Source organism: Astatotilapia calliptera, chromosome 20 (assembly GCF_964374335.1).
Source record: "Astatotilapia calliptera chromosome 20, fAstCal68.1, whole genome shotgun sequence".
Taxonomy (NCBI): domain Eukaryota; kingdom Metazoa; phylum Chordata; class Actinopteri; order Cichliformes; family Cichlidae; genus Astatotilapia; species Astatotilapia calliptera.
Genome location: NC_137441.1, coordinates 4,290,057 through 4,312,820, shown reverse-complemented (window position 1 = coordinate 4,312,820; position 22,764 = coordinate 4,290,057). Strand labels below are relative to the sequence as shown.

Sequence of the window (22,764 nt, the reverse complement as noted above, 5' to 3'; positions counted from 1 at the left end):
TTATTAGGCAGAAGAAGAAAAAACCTATACATTATTGTAATTTTTAGTGTGAATAAAGGGCCACAGTATTATATTAGGTAAGACATAATAGGATTATTATTAAAATGAAACAGCAAAAAGGAAAAGTGTTTGTAAAACATAACCTACATTTTGAAGACGCTATTTGTTTTAAGCACATATGAATCTATAGAGATTAAGACAAAAGCTCGTGACATCGATCTCTAACGGTTTTTAGTTTTAAATCATTTAAAAAAAAAGTCCCGGCGCGCGCCACACCCTTGGCTGCGCTGCTCGGTGACGTCATACGCCTCAGACGGTAGCGGTGTACGGTTGGCGCTCAGCGGCTCGGAAACAAACAGTACACTTCCTGGTCGTCCCGGTTCCGGAGGCTGCAGCGGGTCTTCAGACGGATTTTGACCCGGTTTCAAGGTGTGGATGTTTTCGGCTGACTGTGAGTCCAAGTTTATCCGCTCAGTCTGGGTGTTTCATACTAAGAACAAGCTAGCAGGAGGCTAACAGCTTCTGCTGCTTCACTATTTACACCGAGAGAGGATGACCCCGGTCCCGGTGTACCGGTCCTGGTGTTGGCCACGATCATGATCTTAGAAAAAGCATTTATGCATCAATCTGAAGACGTAACAGATGTGAAAATCTCTAAAAAATATATAAATTAATTAAATTATAAATAAAATAATGCTGAAGAAATATGAAAAACAATAAACGTAGTTCAGTTCAACTATATACACATCCATAAATTACGGTGGTAGTCATTTTCAGGCACACTTTTTTTTTTTTAAAGTGAACAATAATAACAGAGAGAAACCCAATGAATGGCATTGACCAGGACTTGGCGAAAGTAGGAAGAAAAAAAGCTAAAAGAACGTCTTCCTTATAACACAATCACACCTGGAGAAGAAGTGTACTGGTACAGATTTTCTAGAGCAAGGGTGATGTGCAGAGCTGAGTAACTACAGAGAGACAAAGTGGACGAGTGTGAGAATAAAGATATGGGAAAGAGCTGTTGAAGTTAGGATAAGGAGCAGCAGTATGGATCATTCTGAGAAAGAGCTCAGCAGATTTGATGTTTGCTTTGAGAGTGTTGATAGAGATGTATAGAGAAAACCAGAAGGAGCCTCACTGTGTCTTCATGGATCTAGAGAAAGCTTATTATATGGTACCCAGAGAGGAACTGTGCAACTGCATGAGGAAGTCAGGAGTAGTGGGGAAGCATGTGAGGGTGGCGTGACAGTGATGGGTTCAAGGTGGGAGTGGGATTACATCAGGGACCGGCTCTGGGAAACATTTTTTTTTTTAAACTTCTGCAACTGACCTCCTGAGTTCTAAGATGTTTACAGAGTGTAGTTAAAGAAAAAAAAGGTGATGAAACTCTTCAGTCTCACATTCCAAGTGAGCAGAGAGATTTAAGTAAACAAAAAATCTTCTCAGTTTCAGCGTACTTGTCTCTGTGCTATTTGAGGTTAATTAAAGGGTTTAATTAGTTTGGATTCTCATTGACACATTACACAGTCGTGACTCCTCTGTAACGAGGCTTGTTCTGGCTCGCAGGTGTGAAGGTTCTTCTTCATGTGTCTTTGTTATTTTTGGTTCAGGTGGATCTGAGTGGATCAGTGATGCAGTCGGGGTCAGATCCTCCAGGGCATGGACCGAAGCCAGTTAGAAGATCTCCTCGTCTGTCCCCTCAGGTCAGTCACCCGACACAGGGATACACCTGGTTTTAACCTTCACCTCCTTTTAAACCTCTTTGCCGCTCAGCCATAAAATCTGACGGGGTGTTGTCGTCACCCTGCCAGGTGGACGCACAATGTGGATACTCAAGTTTGTGAATGCGATAACTCGAGAACGAAGGAGCTTCAAATTGATGCCATGGTTGTATCTACTAAAAATGTCAGACAAGTTTGAATCTCAGTGACCTTGACCACATGGTCAAGGTCAGAGGTCCAGTTTACTGAAAATCCTGTGAACACGATAACTTGAAAACAAGGCGACATAGGATTTTGAAATTGATGCCATAGGTGCATCTACTAGGAGGCTGAGGGGTAGCACTGGTTGCTGCCAGTATTGATTTTTAATATTAGATCAGTCATTTACTCTGCAGTCACTCTTTGCGGATTCCTAGTTAGCAAAAAGTGATCAATTCAAAAAACATACCGTATGCCGCATGTCTGAGAGTGGCCGGCCCGGGTTCGAATCCAACCCGCCCTTTGCAGCACGTCTCCCCCTCTCTCTTTCCCTCTGCTTTCCTCGCAGTCTTCACTGTATCTGCCCAATAAAGCCAGAAAAAGGCCAAAAAATGTATATAAAAAAAAGAAATCTACAACAAAGTAAACAAACTCAATATATCTTGATTAACTTTATAGTTTAATCAATATGGCCTTCAGTATGTAGATTGGGGGTCATATTAAAAGTGTTTAGGTTTGTTAGTTGAAGCTTTAACTCGACTGGGTTATTTTAGTGACTTAAATGACTGAGTTTGGATCTATTTATGTTTAACACCTATACTGTTTTCTTTGTCTGTGGCAGATATTATAAAATGTTCTCAGGTCAGTGACTGATTTTCAGTCTTTTTAATGCAGAAAGGATTTTTAAAAAAGTGTATGAACAAAATTGCATTTATTGAGACAATCCTCATCTGTCAGTCCTCATAAAACACATTTTATTTGTTTCAATAATGCTAAAATGAAGAGAAATTATAATAGTGTCACAGTTACTTCAGTCAGTAGATTAGACATGCAACCCTCCTTCCTCCATACGGAGCATAAATGAGTAGTATAGGTCCTCTTTAGGATTAAAGTGATACGCTCGAGGTGACGTGCTCCAGATTTAACTCGCTTTTTGTCAGTGTTACTATTTATGCTGCATGCGTTAAAGTTTACAGGTTGGCTTTAGCTGAGTATGAATTATTGACGAGTAAAAGTGGGCGAGGCAATCATTCATTTACCTGAGGTGAACTGTTATCTCAGATTGTCGTGCCTCTACTTCGATTCTGCGCTCAGTTTCATGTAAACACCTGAGTGTTTGGATTTGTCATCAGTCTGCTTTCGTAACACCAGGCAGAAACAGCCCACCCTTTTCTTCTTCTTCAGCTTTTCCTCTTTTAGTTATTTGAACTCTTCTTCTTCTGGTTCTTTGCGTCACGTTGGAGCACTTGTGCTTTAACCCTACAGCGTATCAATTTGCTTCAGTCGCAGCAGAGAGGTGGGCTTCAGCTGCTCCTGTTTATGTTTGCAGGTCGGCAGCAGTGAGGGAACACAGGAGAACAAAGGAGGAAACAGCCTGCAGGAGCTGAAGAGGAGAGGAAGGATGGAGAGGACCAGAGAGGAGCGAGAAGAGGAGCTGAGTGGCAAATTGAAGACACTGGTGAGACTTTGCACTCTGTTTAATATTTGAAAAGATTAGCATGCAGCTCAGGTCCTGCAGAGTGTTTGGAACAGAGGTGAGATGTCTGTGCTGGACCTCAGACCATCTCTGACCTTTCCACCAGTGTCAGCTACACCTGTGAAGGTGTTTCAAGGTTTTAAGCCAAACTCTAAAGATGGACATCCATAATAAAGTAGAGATAAGTAATGAAATAATATAAGCCTCCAGAAGCTCTTATGAGGAGACACAACAGCGTTCCCAGCCCAGCTGAGAGACTTCATCTTATGTCCTGGGTCTGCTCCGGTTCCATCAGAAACTGTGAGCGGCAAACTGTTTGTTTGGTGTGACCTGCTGTGAGACTGTCATGTGGTAATAGGTGGGGGTGAATAGGACTGTCTCTGCAAGTCATAAGCTAGAGGTATACCTGATACTGGCACTTTTGCATCCTGAAACACAGCACATTATCATATTTTATCAAAAATGAAGTTTTATTTGATTATTTTTCCTGGGTGTGTGTGTGTGTGTGCGTGCGTGCGTGTGTGTGTGTAGGATCTGTCCAGCAGATCAGCAGCCAGTGGAACGGGTCTCGTTTACTCGGAGATCTTCACCCACCATAAGAACGAGTGGGACCCGAGGTAAGCAGCACCTCAGACAGGAGCTGTGCAGTTAAATCAGATGTTAATTACAGTTACATTTTTGACTAACATTGATCAGTAAAAGACAATAATTGAGTTTAAATGATTATTGTTTTATATTTTGTTTCGGTTCCTTTCAAAATTCAGTCCACACCAGGCTTCAGCACGTTCAGTTCAATTTGTGTTGTTTTGTTTTCAGTGAAACATTAGTTTATGTTTACAGATACACTGTTGAAACTGAAGCTGTCAATAAGTGAATTAAGTTTAATAAGTAATAATTGTGATTTCTGCTGTAGTCTGACCTCATGAGAAAGTTAATCAGCATCTTTGCTCATAACTGATTACCTGAGCTTCCTTTTCTTTGCCCTGTGTCCAAGTTTCACTGACTTGTGTCTCTGTTTGGCATCCTCAGGAACTCATGTTTTCTAAACAGCGAGTTGATTAATGGAGTGAATAATGCAGAGACTAATCCATGATGAATATTTAAGAGCTGGATGTTTTTTCAGATTCACAGACGGTCTCCATCATTCAGCAGCTCAGCGATTTCCTTCAGGGCAAAATTTATCATTTAAATTAAATATGAGCCTGTTTGTTAGTTTCATTTTTTTCACCTCGTACTTCTCTTCTAAAGACTGTTGTTAACTTTTAATTCATGCAAAGCGGGCTCCTGTTCTGCTTATTTGCATTTTTTAATCAAATTTGCATCATAGAAGAAGGAGATCAGCTGTTACAGCTCCTCTGTTTTAGTTCATATGGAGCTAATGCTACAGGGGAGTCTGTCTGCTCATTTCTAGCTATATGATGTTATTCTTGGACTCTTCCAGAGTAGCTTTGCATGTATATTCTATATATAGTACCATTTGTAGATAGTACAAATTACTCTTGTGTAGTATTTAATCCATTTTGAATTATTTAAGAGTTTTGGCTTTTGTGTACATCATTTTTAAGATAAGATAAGATAAGAAGAACTTTATTTCTTTTGTCATACACATGCTCAATGCAGCAAGAGAGACAGAGGAGCAGAGGAATAAGATATACAATATGTACAGCAGAATACAAGTATACAGTAATATACAGTAGGATAGTGCAAAATATAATATCAAATAACTGTAACAAGTAACAATATAACTATATCCTGAGAAATAACTAGCTTAGCTTAGCTATCAGTGCAGGTGATTCTAAAAGTTTTCTTATTTATTCTTCTATTTCTGTAGTTTTTTAATATATCCGATATAATATATATATAATTATTAATATAATTAAATTTTCTTTTTGTGCTACTGTAACAAGTGAATTTCCCCAGTGTGGGATTAATAAAGTCTTTGTTGATCTATCTTTGAAATACTTTGTTTTCAGCCATCCAGAGAGTCCGGACAGAGTGACAGCCATCATGAAGGAGCTGGAGAGACAAGATCTGCTGCCTCTCTGTATCAGAGTTGAGGTTAGGCTAAATAAGAGCTCCTCAGAGATGAATATTAATAAAAGTCTTATTCTTACATCCTCATCGAGTTTTATAGATAACCGATCCTGACGTGTGTTTTTGTGTTTTAGCCCAGAGAAGCTACAGAGGAAGAGCTGCTGCTGGCTCACATGTGAGTCTGCTGATCGCTGTTAAAGCGTCTTCTGTTTATGTTTTAATGTGTTCGCGCATAAAACCTGCCGTGTGTTTGTGCTGCTGCAGGAAACACTATGTGGACCTGATAAAGTCGACTCAGACGATGACACTGGCTGAACTCCAAACTCTGTCCAACAAATATGATTCCATTTATCTCCATCCAGTAAGAACACGCACACACATCTTGTTAATTCTTAATAAGCTCATTTTGTTCTTTATGATCGATAACTGGACAGCATGATGTTGTTAGTTGTATTTTGCACTAAATATCTTTTGTGTTTCAGGAGTCCTTCCAGGTGTCTGTGACAGCTGTGGGTGCAGTGCTTCAGCTGGTCGATCGGGTCATGACCTCTGAACTCAAGAACGGATTCGCCATCATCAGGTAAGAGAAGCAGATCGTCCTGCCCGGGGCAGCGCCGTGTTTTCCTTTGAACACCTGAACACAGCGCTGAAATAACAGATCGATATCGTGCCTCTCGCTTCTTTCAGACCTCCAGGTCATCACGCTCAGGCCAACGAGTGCAACGGTTACTCTATCTTCAACAACGTGGCGATCGCAGCTCGATACGCTCAGACCAGGCACGCCATCAGCAGGTGTGTAACACACACTCGTCTTTCTTCATTGTGTATACGTGTGACAATCTGGGGAGCTAGTATGTAGCTTTGTGTCTTAACATCTCAGGTCTTTTGGAGTTTTGGTGTAGCAAAGACTTTCTTTAAAAGTGCAGATCAATTATAAAAAGCTAAACCATCATCAGATGGTGGAGCTCCTCTTTCCGAACTCCCCGTGGGTCATTGAAAGCCTGAAATCAAACAAAATAAGGACTTAAAAGGTCTTGTTGTTCCTATGGGTTTGATGCAGATGTTAAATTTTCTTACATTATGTTTAAGACTTGTAGGAAAACAAGCTAAATAATAAAATTCATGTCGTAAATCAGTGATTAAAGTTGTTTCACTGATGACGTTGGGCCCTTATTGTCACGCAGATTAATTTATTTCAGGATGTGATTACATATTGTTGCCTTTGGTCCATTATTACCCAGTTTTCAGCACCATAAAGTAGGTCTTTGGCCTGTTTGAAGAAGCTGGAATACATCCTTTGTATATGGGTAAATGTGTTAACACCGGTACAGACAATTGTATTTAATTGTACTGGAAAATTGTTTACGTCAATAATTAATGAGCGTTGACGTCTTATTTAACTGCAGTGGGCTTTCTGAACAAGCTGACTGTAGGGCGAGTTACACAATAATTGATCATATATTTGTTTTACATAATGTAATTAATTTATGTCTGCATTATTAGAAGTGACCATATTGAGTTTTATTGATTACAAAAAAGCTTTTGATTTGGTTGGAAGAAGCCTATTATAACAAAACTTAATTGCTGCAGTTATATATAGAAGACATTTTTACAGTTGTGAATAATTTATACCAAAATGCTGAGTCACATGTGATGGCTCAAAATCTGTATTCTAAATTGTTTGATTGTAATATAGGAGTTTGACAGAGTGAACAGTTGCTTTTTGCAGTCTTTTAAATTTATTTTGAGTATACAAAGATATTATAATGGACTATCATTTCTGTTGAGGTCTGTTTAAGACTTTTTGTCCTTCTGTATGCAGATGACACTGGAATATTGTCAGAATCGGAAACAGAGCTAAAATAGGAATTTTCCCAAAAGGTGACTTCTAATTTGGGAATTCTGTATTATGAAGAGTGAACGATTATGTTTATCTTGGTCTAACACTTTAAAAAAGTCCAAAAAGTTGATTCTGTTCATCTGGACGTAGCGTTTTCAGTGGGAGAAACGTTTTATCACTCATCCAAGTGAAGGATTTACTTACCTGGATGATTGAGTGTGCATAAAAACACTTGACAATGGCCATTAAAAAACCAAAGCGGCAGGCTTGGAAAGCTCTCTGTAGTTTTTAACTAAAGCTAGAGATCTAAGATTATCTGTTGAAACTCAGTTACAGTTTGAACAGTTGGTCTCACCTGTATTGCTCTATGGGTTGGAGGTGTGGGGCTTTACATGTTAAATTTTTAAAGCAGCTTTTTAAGTTGAATAAAAATGCAGCAAATTGTGTTTTATATGGAGATTTGGGTGGATTTAAATTGAATAAAGATTGAATGTAGGATGGTTGGCTGCTGGTGTAGATTATTGAGCGGAAATAGGAATAAATGATCATTTCTCGTGTTTAGCTTTTTGAAAAATCTATATGATAAAGGCCTTTTTAAAGTCGCCGTGGATATTGAAGTTAAAGCAAATATTTGATCATAAAGGATTTTCTAATTTATGGGAACATAAAATATTGAATGACAGGTTATAAAAGCAGTAACTGAGATGAGGATATCTCATATTCTGAGACAAAATTGGAATTGAGAAATGTTTAACAATAGTCTTTATATTAATTACAGAATATTTAAGTGAGAATTCCAACTGGAAAATAATTTTTGTCGTTTAGATTATTCTGTTTTATTTAGCAAGGTTTAGATGTGGTGTTAGTCGTAGTAACGGGCAGATCTGATGGAGTCAAATATATTAAACTTTTATGTGAACTTTGTAGCTTGGGAAAACTCAGAGATGAGTATAATTATTTATTTGAATGTCGTTGTTTTTAGTTGCAAAGACAAAAACATCTGCTTGTGTATTTTAGGTTGAGCCCAAATGTCTATAAGATGGCAAAGTTATTTATTACTAAGGATATTGTTAAACTGCGTAAACTTGCAAAACTTGGTAAAGAAATTGTATCTGTATTTGGATGTGTGATTTGTTGATGGATATTTTATTTATGTATTTTTACTTTTCATTATAATGATTATGTGTATTAAAAAGCACTGTGCTTTGTTGGTTTGTTTGTATAATTTCTCAATTACCCCAGGAGGGGGTTTAATGAGAATGAAATAAACGTAGCTTCAAGCTTTACTCTGAAAATCCCAGTGTTCACATTTTGTTTCTGTGTGTGTGTGTGTGTGTGTCAGGGTGCTGATAGTGGACTGGGATGTACATCACGGGCAGGGCATCCAGTACCGGTTCCAGGAGGATCCCAGGTACTGCTCCTTCTCCTCTGATCCAGGATCAGATCTTATTAACATGTGAATCTGCTGACAGGCAGACAGAGCAGGCAGCGATTTGAACAAAAGCAGCTTTTCCATCTGAAGGTTTATTTTTACCCTTCATCTTTCAAGCCTGTAATGTTGCGCTTCTTCTTTACTGTTGGTTGCCTAATAACTCGAGGGGCAATTTGGAGAGAGTTAAATCTATTCGTTGATAAAAGGTGGTAGTTGAAATCAGGCCTGTATACGTGAAAGTCTATGATGAAAAGGATTTTTCATTAGTTTGCATAGCTTTATAAAAATAGTGCACGCTCATGGACTCAAAGGAGTGCAGCGTATCAGCAGGTGGCGTCATGTTTTTGCTCAGCTGTGCGTAATCTCTCCAATATTTGAGCTTCCAGGAGAATCTGATTTAGATGTTGAACCTGCTCAGCTGCTTCTGCTCAGAGCTTCATCCATCATGTCTAATGCCTTTGATTAGGTTTGGGTAAAGCTGTAGCTGGTTCCTGTCTAAACTTTATCTGTGTGTGTGTGTGTGTGTGTTGTAGTGTTCTGTACTTCAGCGTCCACAGGTATGAGCAGGGCTCTTTCTGGCCTCACCTGCCAGAATCCGACAGCCATTTTGTTGGCAGCGGACCAGCTGAAGGAAGAAACATCAACCTGCCCTGGAACCAGGTGAGTTCTTCCAAATCCTCCAGCTGACAGCCTCTTACCCAGAGCAGGCAACAGTAAAGCAGAACAAGCAGTTCAAACCCTGAAAAACATGCAAAAATACACCAAAACTCACCTTAGCTGTGAAGCAAGGTGGGGTGGATGGTTTAAAGCTGCTCTGCTGCCTCTGGGCCTGCACAGCTTTTACTCCCTGAAGAACTCTGCATGGCCTCCTTCACTACATCCATGAATCCTCTCAGTGACCTGCCTGAAAGCTGCATCAACATCATTTGTCCAATACATCCACTGTTACTTCTCTGCACATGTCCAAACCACCTAATGTTATCTGAGCTGTCCTGTGATGTGCTCATTTCTGATCCTGTCCATTCTGGTTGCTCCCGGTGAAAATCTCAACACCTCCACCTGTGTCATGGTCTCCAAACCATCCCGATTGTTTCATTTTACAGTACCGTCTGTACTGATGTGCATTTCGTGACCTAGTCAGGTTTCAGTGTTATTGAACAAGTCTTACCTGTGTTGTGATGCGTTTGTCAGACGGGGATGACCGACGCTGATTACATCGCGGCTTTTCAACAAGTGCTGCTGCCCGTCGCCTACGAGGTAACACACACACACACTCATACACACATTTAGAAAATTTGATATTGATGACGTCATGTATCGATCAGCGTGTGTGTTTTCAGTTTCAGCCTCAGCTGGTTCTGGTCTCTGCTGGATTCGATGCCGCAGTTGGAGATCTGAAGGTAAAACACCCACAGACCCGAGATCAGTTTTTTTTTAATCAAATGCGTCAGTTGTTTCACTCTGTGTGTGTGTGTGTGTGTGTGTGTGTGTGTGTGTGTGTGTGTGTGTGTGTGTGTGTGTGTGTGTGTGTGTGTGTGTGTTCAGGGTGAGATGTGTGTGAGTCCTCAGTGTTTCCAGGTTCTGACTCACATGTTGATGAGTTTGGCAGAAGGTCGACTTGTTCTCGCTCTCGAGGTAAAACGTCCTCCTACACGCTGACATCTGATTCATCCTGACCCTGAGATCACTTTACTCTCATGTTAAATATACGTGTGTGTGTGTGTGTGTGTGTCACGTACCCTCTTTCCCTAAGTAGAGATGCAATGAAATTATGTTCCAGGATATTAGAGTTTAAACGAGTTTGGCTTCTACCTGTTTGTTCATTTTGTTTTTGTTCTTTTTTTGTTTGTCTGTAGGGAGGTTATAATTATGAGTCATCAGCTGAGAGTGCTGCAGCCTGCATTCGAGCTCTGCTGGGTGGACCATGTCCTCCTCTAACTACACCCACTGCTCCGTCTGACAGGTAACACCTCACCTGACATCCAGCAGATTACAAAGGCTGTGTCACCTGTTGTGTTTTTCCTTTTATTCTGCACGCGGAGGACTCTCAGCCTGTTTCATTCAGACCCTGCGTGTCTTTCAGTGCTCTGCAGTCCATCTCTCAGACCATCTCAGCTCTGTATCCACACTGGGCCTCTCTGCAAGTGCTGGGTAACCCTCAACCACACCAACACACACACTCTGTAATCATAATGTTAGGACAGGTAGCTCCACATCAACAGACACAAGCTCTTAAAAGTAACATCAGCATGAAGCGCCTTGAGGCGGCTGTTGTTGTTGATTTGGCACTATATAAATAAAATTCAACTGATCTGAAATTCTAAAACCGCAGTCAGATTAACCTCCATCGATTTTAAAGGCCAAATTAGCAGAATGGAACCAGTCATCATCTGTGGCGATTCATAATATTATTAGGTGGATATATTTTCTTCTTTGCATCTAAGACAACAATAAAAATAGTTTATAGCCACCATATCAAACACAGCTTTGACCTATAAAGACGATGATGAGTGTAATTCTTAAGCTCGAACTAACGCAGGTTTAAACCGTCCAGACGGATGCGCAGAGGGAACCTGCAGGAACTAGAATCCCCTTTTCACTTCTCTTCATCAAACTTCCCTCTTCCTCCTTTCCGTGCAGAAGGCAGCCCGTCGGCTGAGGGACGTGCCATCAGCACATCGAGCAATCAGAAAAATACAATGAAGCCCAACCTTGCCCCCTCTGTTGCCACGACAACAGGTCTGGTTTATGATGAGAGGATGATGGAGCATTCGAACCTGTGGGACAGGTGAGCTACCTCGACTCTGTTCGACATGAATACAGGAAGCTGCGATTCTGTAATAATCCCGCTGATGTAACTCCACTGCAGACATCACCCGGAGCAGCCTCAGCGAATCTTTAAGATCTTCTCCAAACATCAGCAACTGGGATTGGTTGATCGCTGCCAGCGGATACCAGTTCGCTTGGCGACAGAGGAGGAGCTGTCCTTGTGTCACAGGTATGAAGCTGCAGAGTGCTGTGTGTGAGCAGCTTTACCTCATCTCCTGGTCCTCAGCACGAATGTGTGTGTCCAGCATGCAGCACATCGAGCAGATGAAAGCCACGGCGATGATGAAGCCCAGAGAGCTGCACAAACTGGGCGACGAGTTCGTCTCCATTTACCTCAACCAGCAGAGCTTCCAGTGTGCACAGCTGGCGGCTGGAAGCTGCCTCAACGCCTTGGACCAGATCCTGTGTGGGCAGGTACGACGTGAGTGGCTCTGCTCTGTCATAAAAGCTTCTTAGCATCTTACTAATAACTGACATCTGCAAACGTAGCAACAAAAACACGAGTTACAATCTCTTAAATGGGAATAACTGACCAGTATAAAGTCTTCCAGCTCTTTGGTGCGCTATTTTTGAACGTTTAGCTTCTGACAGTCCATCCTTAAAAATGTCCTCTGTTCACAACACTAACTAAATGTGATGTGTGTATAATACATATAATATACTACTGACAGGCTAAGGTCAGCTGATTGGTCCGTTTCCTCTGCAGGTGACTAACGCCGTGGCCATTGTCCGTCCTCCTGGTCATCACGCTGAGAGAGACTATCCCTGTGGCTTCTGTTTATTCAACACGGCAGCTCTCGCTGCTCGCTATGCCAAGAAAGCCTCTCATGATCCCTTGATGCGAATCCTCATCTTAGACTGGGATGTTCACCACGGCAACGGCACGCAGCACATGTTCGAGGACGATGACAGGTGAGGAGGAGGAGCTTAATAACAGTTTTTACCTGCAGTGACGAAAACGAGCTAAACTGGACTTTGTGTTTGCAGTGTCCTCTACATCTCCCTCCACCGCTACGACAACGGTGCATTCTTTCCATCTTCAGAGGACGCTGCCCCCGACAAGGTGGGCGTGGCCAAGGGGGCGGGTTTTAATGTCAATGTGGCATGGAGCGGAGGAAGGATGGGTGACTCGGACTATCTTGCAGCTTTTCACCGTGTCGTCATGCCTATCGCCACTGAGGTAACATTTATGGCACACACTGAGCAGCAGAAATTGATCAGTTAATCAGGAGAAGAGTGATCATAATCTGATTGATAATCAATCACTTTTCAAGCAAACATGTCAACATTTTCTGGTTTGATATGGATTCTCTGCTGATAAGTTTGCCCTTAACGAGTCCTCTGATTGGTTGGTTAGATGTGACTGAGTCCTCTGGTTGGGTGTTTAGACTTGAAACTGTGCTTTGATTGGTTTATTAGCCTTTAAGTCTTCCACAAATTTGTCTTCTCTCTGTAGTTTAACCCCAGTCTGGTTCTGGTGTCGGCCGGGTTCGACGCAGCCCGGGGGGATCCCCTGGGTGGCTACAATGTGACTCCAGAAGGATACGCCCACCTCACACACATGCTGATGTCACTGGCTGGGGGGCGGGTCCTGGTCATACTGGAGGTGATCTGGGATGGTGAAATGAAAGTAAACATGGATTAAGTGAAGAAAACTTGAGTGAACTGATGCGTCTCTTTCTCCTCAGGGAGGTTACAATTTGTCAACCATCTCTGACTCCATGGCGATGTGCACCAGCATGTTGCTAGGAGACCCCCCTCCTGCCTTGGTGACGCCTCTCCCTCCTCCTCACCACAGTGCCGTGGCAACAATAAACGAGGTCATCCGATACCACGTCCCCTACTGGAGGTCCCTGAGGATTGACGGTGAGTCCAGAATCTCATTCATCAGATTTAAACAGAACTTGTTCTGCTCATCTCCATCTCCGGGTTCTATTGTTGACTCTACTAAAGCAGCTCTGCATGATTTGCAGTTAGAAATAATCTTTATTTATCATTTACTGGGCCTCTCAGTTTATCCTCTGTCAGAAATCTGGCTTTCTCCCTTTAAGCCAGCTTTGTTTTGATTTGCTTTTCTCACAGCCATGAGAAGAAGAAAGGCAGAAAAAACCTGGCTGGATTGAGATGGAATAAATTAAAGCAACTGTCATTAAAGAGATCAGTTTTATTTTTACTGGACAGGAGTGTGTGTAGAGACCAGATCCAAGACCAGAACCTGGACCTGGTTCTGTGTTCATGGACTCTGTTAATTGTACCAGTTTATACCCATTTAATTTCATTTGAATGTCTCTTTCTGTCATTCAGTTCCAGAGTCTGTCCGGGCAGCTCTGCCTACCCTGAAGCATCGTGGGAAACGTAGTTCTAAAGGAAAAGGCAGGAAGTCAGAGCAGGGCAGCAACAACAAACCGCCGGTGCCCCCTGCACGACCGGACGACTCTACGGTAACACACCCATAAACTGAGATGAGACTCCTGATAAAGAAGGACAAATTTTAACTGAGAATGCTCCTCATTTCATTTGTCCAATCAGACGGTGAGCAGTCTGGAGCAGCTCACTCAGGGATTGGCCAGTTTGGACATCGGTCAGACCTCAGCCAATCAGAACCCTGCATCCTCTCCAGTGGGAGGAGCTAGGCCAAAGGTCCCCCTGAGCTCAGAGAAGCCAACCTGTGAAGAAGTGAAGAAGGAGTCAGATGACAGTACACCTGCGTGCAGCGAATCAGCAGACAGTATGTCGTGTCAGGTGAGTCAGCAACATTTTTTTTATGTCCCACTCTCTAAGTGACCATGACAACTTCCTCACTTTTATTTCTCATAGCCTGTTGGCGTGGCAACACCAGAGTCGGTCGCAGGTGTAGATAAGGTTGAAGCCGGGGCCGGGGCGGAGCCAGAGCCCGAGGGAGCGTGTGGTTGGTCAAAGCCTCAGACATCCCTGGAACTGATGTGTGGCGCCGACGCAGATGGAGTCAGACATCATTTAATTGTGATCATTAATAAAGTTAAAAATCCAGACGAGTGTGTCTGACTGTCCATCTCTCTGTCTCCCTCTGCAGTCAACTCTGTATGTGGTGGACCCTCTCTCCTGGTGTCCTCACCTGGATGCCGTTAAGCCCCTCCCCTCCTCGGGTATAGACGTCTTCCGGCCGTGTCAGGACTGCGGCTCAGAGGCTGAGAACTGGATCTGTCTCACTTGCTACCAGGTCACACGTCATACCTGTGCATCACATGCATCCAAGATGTGTTTCACCTGCTGACCTGACTCTGCCATCTGCCTATTTCAGGTGTTCTGTGGTCGCTATGTGAACGAACACATGGTGAATCACGGAGTCGTGTCTGAACATCCCCTGGTTCTCAGTTTCTGCGATCTCTCTGCGTGGTGCTACCTGTGTGAGGCCTACGTACACAACCAGGTAATGCTACTACCTGGCTGCTTCACAGCCGGCAGCTCCATTACAAATGAAGCATAAACCAGGGGACAAGTTCAGTCTTCACACCTTAAAATCACATCAAGAATTGGATACTCAGTTAATTTAACTGAACACCTGTTGGGACACATAAACCCCTCAAACAGTAAACAAAGTTATCATGCTTTGTAACGTTTACTCAGTGATATTAATGTCATGTTACAACAATAATTCACAGTGTCATAAATCCAACCCTGAGCCTGGTTTTAACAGGTTTTAATTAAACCAAATATATCTGATGTAAAAACTAATAATAGATCTTGAATTTGCACATATAAGTGTTACCAAGGCTGGTTCACAGGCCTGAACATGACCAGGAAATAATAATTAAATTAAGAATGATTGTGGTTTACTGGAGACACACAGCCAAGCTTTGTGTCGTGAAACTAGACGCACATAAAAGTGAAACTTCACGGTACGTCACTGAGGATGTTGCAAGCTCAGTAAAGAAATTTCTCTGCTCTGTTCCTTCAGCATTAGTTTCCCTTTGTTTCCATTCTGTGCTTAGTTACTTTGTTACTGTGCAGGTAAAAGTGTAGCCAGCTGTTTTGTTTGGTGTCACTTTATAAACACAAGCCAAAATGTAAAAGAACCTGAAAAGATATGTGGACTGGATTAAAACTTTTAAAGTGTGGAAAGCCATTTGTTTCAAAAATTTCCTGGCTTTCACAGCCAGTGTTTATATGCACTGACAGTGATTATCACGTTTCTTCTTCTGTTGTTCAGATTCTGTTTGAAGCTAAAAACGCTGCTCACTGCGGCAAGTTTGGAGAGGAGATCCCCCCCTGGAGCTGAGCGTAAAACCTCATGTATGCAGCTGTTTCTCGCTTTTCTTCTCGCTGTCTTCCTTCTCTGTGATTGGACAGTTGAGTGCATTGCTATGGATACCAGCAGCAGTGGTGCTTCCTGGGGAAACGCTGTTAAGTTCACCAGCTTTGTACGGCGTCCCACAACTGCCAAAACACAAAAACTCACATGCAAAGCAAAAGATGTTTTTATTTGTATTTTTTACTTCAGACACTCAATGATCTTCATCGTCATCAGCAAGTTGTCAGTTCTATTCCCCGAAAATGTGATCAAGCACCAGCATACTGTTAACACTTTTATTTTGAAAATCATGAGCGGAAGAAGTTGAAGAAGCAAAAAGAAGAAGATAGCCATTTTCAGAAAAACAGGAAGAATTTTGGCTCAGGAGGACTTCATTCTCAAGTCATAGTGGTGATGATGTCACCAAGAGGCCACGCCCCCTCCAGAGAGTGTTGCCAAAATGTGACTGATGGCGTGATGACCGTCCATCAGACCGAAACAATCAACATCAGAGTTTAAAAAACGAAAAAAGTCTGAAAACAGAAACTTATTTTTTAGAGGAGAAAAAAGGAATTTTAGTTAAAATCAACCTTTTTTCTTTCCTGCTGAAATGTTGCAGCAATAAATCTGTGAGAATGATCAGTAACTGAGTTCATTGATTTGTTTTGTTCCATAATATATATAAAAAAAATCCTTTCTCTGACGTAAAGCAGCCGAAGAGAAAACAGATCAATAGTTTAAAAAAAACAGCTGATTGCTTTTGTTGTCGGTGAGATTGGAGGAGCTCTGTGTGCTGTGCAATAACACTCGGTTTGTCTGCCTGTTCATAAACTCGTTATTTCTGTTAAACTGTTTGTTTGCACCAAATCAGACTGGATCAATATCCACGATCAATATTCAGTGTCTGAGTTTCCGCAGTACAAAATAAAGAAAACTTCTCATTTTCTGTCGACTTTATTGACCGCTTCATATTTTCCATCATGTGTCTCCTGCTCATATTAAAGACCCCAGACTGCTCTAAATCTGTTTTGGTTTATTTTCTACTCTGCTCTGTATTATGTCAATATCAGGTTAGCAGGTCGCTCCCCGAAAAGCCTTCAGTTAATCCAGATCTGCAGCGAAACACTGAGAATCTTTTTCCTATATTGGCTTCTCATTGGCTCTTAGTTAAATCCAGAATTTAATTTGAAATCCTTTCCCTCAAGGTCTTGAATATCATAAAGACCTTTTAGTATCCTAGCCAAACACTTTGCTCTCAGACTGCAGGCTTACTTGTGGAGTATTTAAAGTAGAATGGGAGGCAGAGCCTTTAGCTTTCAGGCTCCTCTTCTGTGGAACCAGCTCCCAGTTTTCCAGCTTCTCTCTACTTTTAAGATTAGGTTTAAAATGTTTCTTTCTACAAAGCTCATAGTTAGAGAGGAGCTACGCTGCTATGAGCTGTTTATACATTATTACAACATGTCCTCTGTCCTGTAGTTTGTCCTCTCTCTTTCCTCTCACCTCCAACCCATCTCAGCCGATGCCTGCCCCTCCCAGAGCCTGGTTCAGATGGAGGTTCTCTTACTGTTCAAAATGAGTTCTTCCATCTCACAACGTCGTGTTCACATGATCGACTGATCATTGGGGTTCACCCTCTGATGTTGCCCTGCACTACAAAGCACACTGAGGTTACTAATACGGTCACTTCATTTATGCCAGGGCTCACCTCTGCTGAATGAAGTCAGTGATTTAGACCTCTCTTCCCTGTTTGAAGCAACTGAATTACAAATTATCTGTCAAATGACATCTTTTGCTGTGAGGCAGAGACCAGCCAAGAAGTCTATATGAGTGAGATGACATGCCTGTATTTTATTTCAGATTAGCAGACGTGAGAGATGCATTCATGGGAAATTGCTAAACACACCCTCTCCTCCCTCTCATTCAGATATGGTCACTTCCGGCTCCTTAACACGACCAGAGTCAAGTCAGGGATGTTATTGCTGCTGCGTACTTCTTTTAAGTAGTACAGAGGAATGACCTTTGCATTCAGTCATGCACCTTTACAGAATAGAATGCATTGGTGCAAATCAACAGACGCATAAAGAAGGTAAAATGAGCCATTTGCTGCTCACATCTTTCCCCCCTCTTGTTGTAAATTGGTGAGAGATGCGAGATGAATCAAAGTGAACGTTCAGTCCTCTTGCAGCTCCTCAGTCCTCCTGTAGGAGGCGCAGCTCATTACAAACGACCGAGTGTGGAGTGTGGAGGCTCGTCTGTTGTTCGTGTTTCTCCGTCCGCTTATTGATCAGCAGATTATTGTTTACAGCGGAAGCTCCACATCCGGGGATGTAGAGGAGACCGCCCCCTCCCTGCTGCTGCAGCATCCTCTCATCCGGCAGACAGACAGGTGGAGCTCATCCCGCAGACAGACAGGTGGAGCTCCTCACGCTGCAGGTTGGTTGATGCCGTTTTTCTCTTTTTACCGGATGAATACGGCTGCGGCTCGTGCCGTTTCTGTGCTCGGTAAATCACGGGGTGATGATGTGACGTTAGTCTGTAGGTGATCTGATGTTTATCGGCCGCTGATTGGCTGTCGGTCGCTTTGATTCTGCAGCTTTTCGTGTTCTCGGTATCAACCCCGGTTTTCCCCACTTGGTCCTTGCAGAATTTCTCTGCAGGCTGTCCTGAGCGTCGGTGTCTGCGCTCATTGTTGCAGAGAGATGATGCAGAGCGAGACTCCCCCTGTGCCTCTGTGATTCACTGATGCTCCGTCTGTGCATCTAGGGCTTCACGATTAATCGAATTTTAAATCTCGAACACGATTTTGGCTTCCCATAAATGCACGCGCTCCCGTAATCAGCACCTGACCACGTGCCTACATGTGCCAATCATAGCTGTTCCCTGAGCCTGCACAGCCGAAAATCTCAGGTAGAGCTCCTGCCGCTACACCTGTCTCCACCTCTCATTCACGTTGTGCAGGTACAGTGACTGGAGTGGAGGATTTTATGTTAAGACTTCCTCCCTGCTGCCGCCTTTAGCAGATAATACACCGGACTATCATTTATGAAAGGATGCAGGTTTTTTTAATAGAGCATTTTCCATTTCGTGCTATAATCTGCTGATATGTTTTGAACCTACGGTGAAGGAAACAGTGGCGAGTACGATGCTGTAATAAAATCTGATTATAAGCCTTTTAAAGTAATCGAAGGTCTAACGTAGTTCAGTTTGTATTAGTTTTGTCTTCACATTGGTCTCTGCTTGATTGTCAGTCTTTAGGATCTATTGGACGTCTTCACCTCACAATATAAATACGATTCACAGGTCTTTTCGCGTTGGCATAATCTAACATTACACAGACTTTGTACTTTTTACCATGCAACCGTCCTGCCACGGTAAAAATTCCAGGTTTCAGGGTAGCAGAGCTGGCACGAAGCGCCTTGGAAGTGTAATGGGAAGTCTTTAGGACCCAGGGGACCCAATGGAGGGTATAAAAGAGGAAGTAGCAGCAGGTGCTCTTCATTTCCACTGACGAGCGGCTGTGAACAATGGTTGTGTGAGTAGGTGAAGAGCCTGAGAAGTTTTAATTGTCCGCTACACAAACAGTTGTTGTAAACCTCTACAGCAGAGGTTCGAGGTACAGGCTGTTTTTCTTTTTTTCTTTCTTTTCCAGTCAGATATGTTAACATTTATTATTTTAAAAGAACACAAAGGGTTTGCAAAAGGCCTAAAACATCAAAATGGTAAAAAGGTCACTAACGACCACAAGATAGTGTTATTGGTGCAACCTGCCAGCAATGCAACTATCACCTGAGGGCTTGCTCTCCCTTGGCGGTCCCAGATGCTCGTTGCTTTAAAAGAAACAAATCCACCCCAAATAAATACGAGCCCAACAGAACACTTATCGCATGCACTAAGTGCTAGTTCAGGCAATAATCGGTGGCACTAAAAAAAAAAAAAATCACTCTTAATAAAAACTTATTCACTGCAAATCCACACAGAGCACCTCTAAAGATCCTAATTCCCCTAAGGTAAGAGTCCCACTCAGGGATTGCACATTGCCCGACTAATATTGCACCAGCCCAGTAGAAATAAAAACAAACCCGGCATAAAAAAAACAGTTTTAAAAGGTGACCCTACCAAAACCAAAAACACAACAACAAGGAGAAGGAGGGGAAAAAAAACAGCGACAAATTCACATGTGCAGCCTGCCCTGCAGGAGGCAATACAATATAAATTAGATTATAGTGCATCAATATACTTTTTTTTAATGTCAAATATATTAAGTTAACATACCTCCAGCAGACAACTGTGTTTGCTGCACACCTGGCTTATCTTGGCTTATCTTGTGAAAATCACTACTAAAACATAAAATACAATAAACATCAAATACATTTCAACAAATTTAAAAAAAAAAAAAAAAAAAAAAACACTAAAAGAAAAACAGCCTGTACCTCGAACCTCTGCTGTAGAGGTTTACAACAACTGTTTGTGTAGCAGACAAAACTTCTCAGGCTCTTCACCTACTCACACAACCATTGTTCACAGCCGCTCGTCAGTGGAAATGAAGAGCACCTGCTGCTACTTCCTCTTTTATACCCTCCATTGGGTCCCCTGGGTCCTAAAGACTTCCCCATTACAGAAGGATTAGGACAGTAAAAGAATCTGCAGGTTGTTTAAGAAAGTCTACAGACATTTTTCTCGTCATGGTCAAACGTGTCTCTTTCTCAGTGATGTTGGTGTCTCCCAGCCTTGCCGACCTTTCCCGCCTGTACCAGACTGAGTTTGTGCGGAGCGCCCGGGCCGTTGGCGTCCTCTGGGCCGTCTGCACTCTCTGCTTTGCCATCATCCAGGTGGTTATCCTGGTGCAGCCGTCCTGGATCTGCACCACAGACGTTCGCCCACAGCAGGCGGGACCAGAGCCACCCAGCGGCACACTGGGACTGTTTGAGGTGAGAAACGATGCCTGTCCAATCCACAGCTGGATCTTTTAGGGGTTTCTGTATTTGTATGTACACATGTTACACCTGCACACAGATGGATTATCAAATAGCTTACCTGATCACTTTAATGTGTGTTCATGTATCCCTGTGTGTAGGTGTGCATGGAGTCAGACTGGCCGGTCCCAGACTGTCACGGTGGTCTGTCCACTCTGTCTCCACTGCCGTCCTTGCAGTCGGTGGCGGTGTTGGTGGGAGTGTCTCTGTTGGCGGTGTGGACCAGCGTCCTCTGTCTCTGTCTCTTCAGGTTCTGCAGCGCCGCAACGGTTTACAAGATCTGCGCCTGGCTGCAGCTGACTGCAGGTTAGTCATGTTGATGGGTCATTGAATCCCAAACATTAACACTTTGGTCACTGCCGTGGTCGTTTTTCTGCAGCTAGAAGAGAGCAGAACTGCAGCTCATGGTTATTTTTGCATTTGGCTTGATTCACCAGGCTGGAGGTTGCTGCTTGGTCAGACACTAGTTTTATTTTAGAGGACAGTGTTTCTGTAGTTCTTCTCTCTGCCTGTACAGGTCAGCTTTTCAGTATTTTCTTGTCTCTGCAGGTTTCTGTCTGGCGTTGGCGTGTCTTCTGTTTCCTGACTCATGGGAGAGTCAGGAGATGAAAGCTCTGTGCGGAGACTCGGTGAGGATTCTGATTGATCGTTTTGCTTCTGGGTGTTTTATCACACTGATGTCCTTAATCGTGAATCTGTCTCCAGGTGGGCAGCTTCTCTCCAGGTAACTGCTCAGTTCACTGGGCCTACATTCTGGCCATCCTGGGAGTTCTTGATTATGCCATCTTGGCCACACTGGCCTTCGTCCTCGCCAACAGACAGGACGCCCTACTTCCACCAGATACCCAGGAATGTGAGTGTGGGGGTAAGGGGGTAAACTCATCTGACGAGTTAACTTCACAGTTTCATACTAAGACTCTTTTTTTCATTGCTGCAGTGACCGCAGGTCTGCTGATGACAGCATGAATCAGCAGGTGAGTATCTTCTTTATGTTTTACTAGTCTTCTGTCTTTAAAGCCTCAGATATTTATTTCTTTTTACTCTCTCTTAGGGATGTTCGGTCTTCATTTCTTCAACTCCGCCCGACCTCTTCATCCTCCATCATCATCATCATCATCTGTTTCTGCATTTCATGGCACGACTGTCTCCTTCAGCTGCAATCGTTCATTGCTGCATGATGTTTCCAGGAGGAGTTGTTTAGTGTTGAACAGAGGAATGTAACAACAGGAGGAAAGAGGCTCTGCGGTGGTGAGGTCGGTGTTCGGGACATTCGGTCGCTGTTCAGTTGAAGAAAAATGGTGAGAAAACGAGCGAGATGGAGTAAATCAAAGGAGAACTAAGCCCCTTTTAGACCTCCAGTTTTTATCTTCACTCTCATATTAGTGATACCGTCATAACAGCTGTGTCAGCAGGCTGGACCCACCTCCAATAGATGCCGTCAGCACAGGTCGTTTGAGTTGCAGGTGATTTTTTTAAAAATTTATTTATTTAACTAACCACTGGGAGCAAAATGAAGTGTTGGTACTGGATGAGCACAATTAATAGATTACTACATAGTAACATTTCTACACAGTGTGGCAATCAATCAGGACAACTTTAAAGCAGAAACAAATTCGTCCCACGCATTAAATTAAAATATATTTGGGATATTTTCTGGAAAAACTTAAGTCAGCAAATTGAAGGAAAGTCTTAGATTTCTCTACCGACTTCCTGTTCTGTCAAGCCATCCTTTTAGCTTAGTATCAGCTTTATCTTATGGTCCATCAAGCCTTATGATTAAGACAGTTTAGTACCTGTTTCTGCAGCTTTTAAAATTTACAAAAGTTGTAGAAGAAAGAAAAAAAATCTGCTTTGTAGGTAGAAGTTAAAACTCCAGTTAACAGCCTAGAGTTGATATGTTAAATCTGATATTTTGGGGGTGAAACTGTATCCCCGCCACTGTCTTTCCATTTAGACTGGCTTTATGTTAATATGAAACTTGTTATACTGT

General features: G+C 42.6%; 2 protein-coding genes across 4 annotated transcripts; both read left to right on the top strand.

The window, feature by feature from the left end:
• The first annotated feature begins 289 nt into the window (after nt 1-289).
• On the top strand, nt 290-16,823 carry hdac6 (histone deacetylase 6). 2 transcript variants are annotated; one of them, XM_080295637.1, is made up of 29 exons: nt 290-451; nt 1,611-1,703; nt 3,250-3,378; nt 3,928-4,013; nt 5,370-5,454; nt 5,565-5,605; nt 5,695-5,791; nt 5,913-6,010; nt 6,118-6,222; nt 8,613-8,681; nt 9,236-9,362; nt 9,894-9,959; nt 10,043-10,102; nt 10,248-10,337; nt 10,559-10,665; nt 10,786-10,853; nt 11,343-11,490; nt 11,572-11,700; nt 11,777-11,945; nt 12,238-12,443; nt 12,519-12,711; nt 12,988-13,137; nt 13,220-13,397; nt 13,836-13,972; nt 14,061-14,273; nt 14,349-14,495; nt 14,584-14,730; nt 14,812-14,940; nt 15,721-16,823. In XM_080295637.1, the coding sequence occupies exons 2-29, from the start codon at nt 1,632-1,634 to the stop codon at nt 15,787-15,789; spliced, it is 3,315 nt and encodes a 1,104-aa protein (XP_080151763.1). In that variant the 5' UTR covers nt 290-451; nt 1,611-1,631; the 3' UTR covers nt 15,790-16,823. The 2 variants fall into 2 exon arrangements, with proteins under 2 accessions (XP_080151763.1, XP_080151764.1); XM_080295638.1 differs by having other exon boundaries at nt 292-429.
• A 1,195-nt stretch (nt 16,824-18,018) lies between these two features.
• lhfpl4b (LHFPL tetraspan subfamily member 4b) lies at nt 18,019-22,114 on the top strand. Of its 2 annotated transcripts, XM_026155184.2 has the most exons (7): nt 18,019-18,234; nt 20,509-20,729; nt 20,876-21,080; nt 21,324-21,403; nt 21,480-21,627; nt 21,712-21,748; nt 21,826-22,114. In XM_026155184.2, the coding sequence occupies exons 2-6, from the start codon at nt 20,511-20,513 to the stop codon at nt 21,738-21,740; spliced, it is 681 nt and encodes a 226-aa protein (XP_026010969.1). In that variant the 5' UTR covers nt 18,019-18,234; nt 20,509-20,510; the 3' UTR covers nt 21,741-21,748; nt 21,826-22,114. The 2 variants fall into 2 exon arrangements, with proteins under 2 accessions (XP_026010969.1, XP_080151765.1); XM_080295639.1 differs by lacking the exon at nt 18,019-18,234 and having other exon boundaries at nt 20,341-20,729.
• The last annotated feature ends 650 nt before the right edge of the window (nt 22,115-22,764 follow it).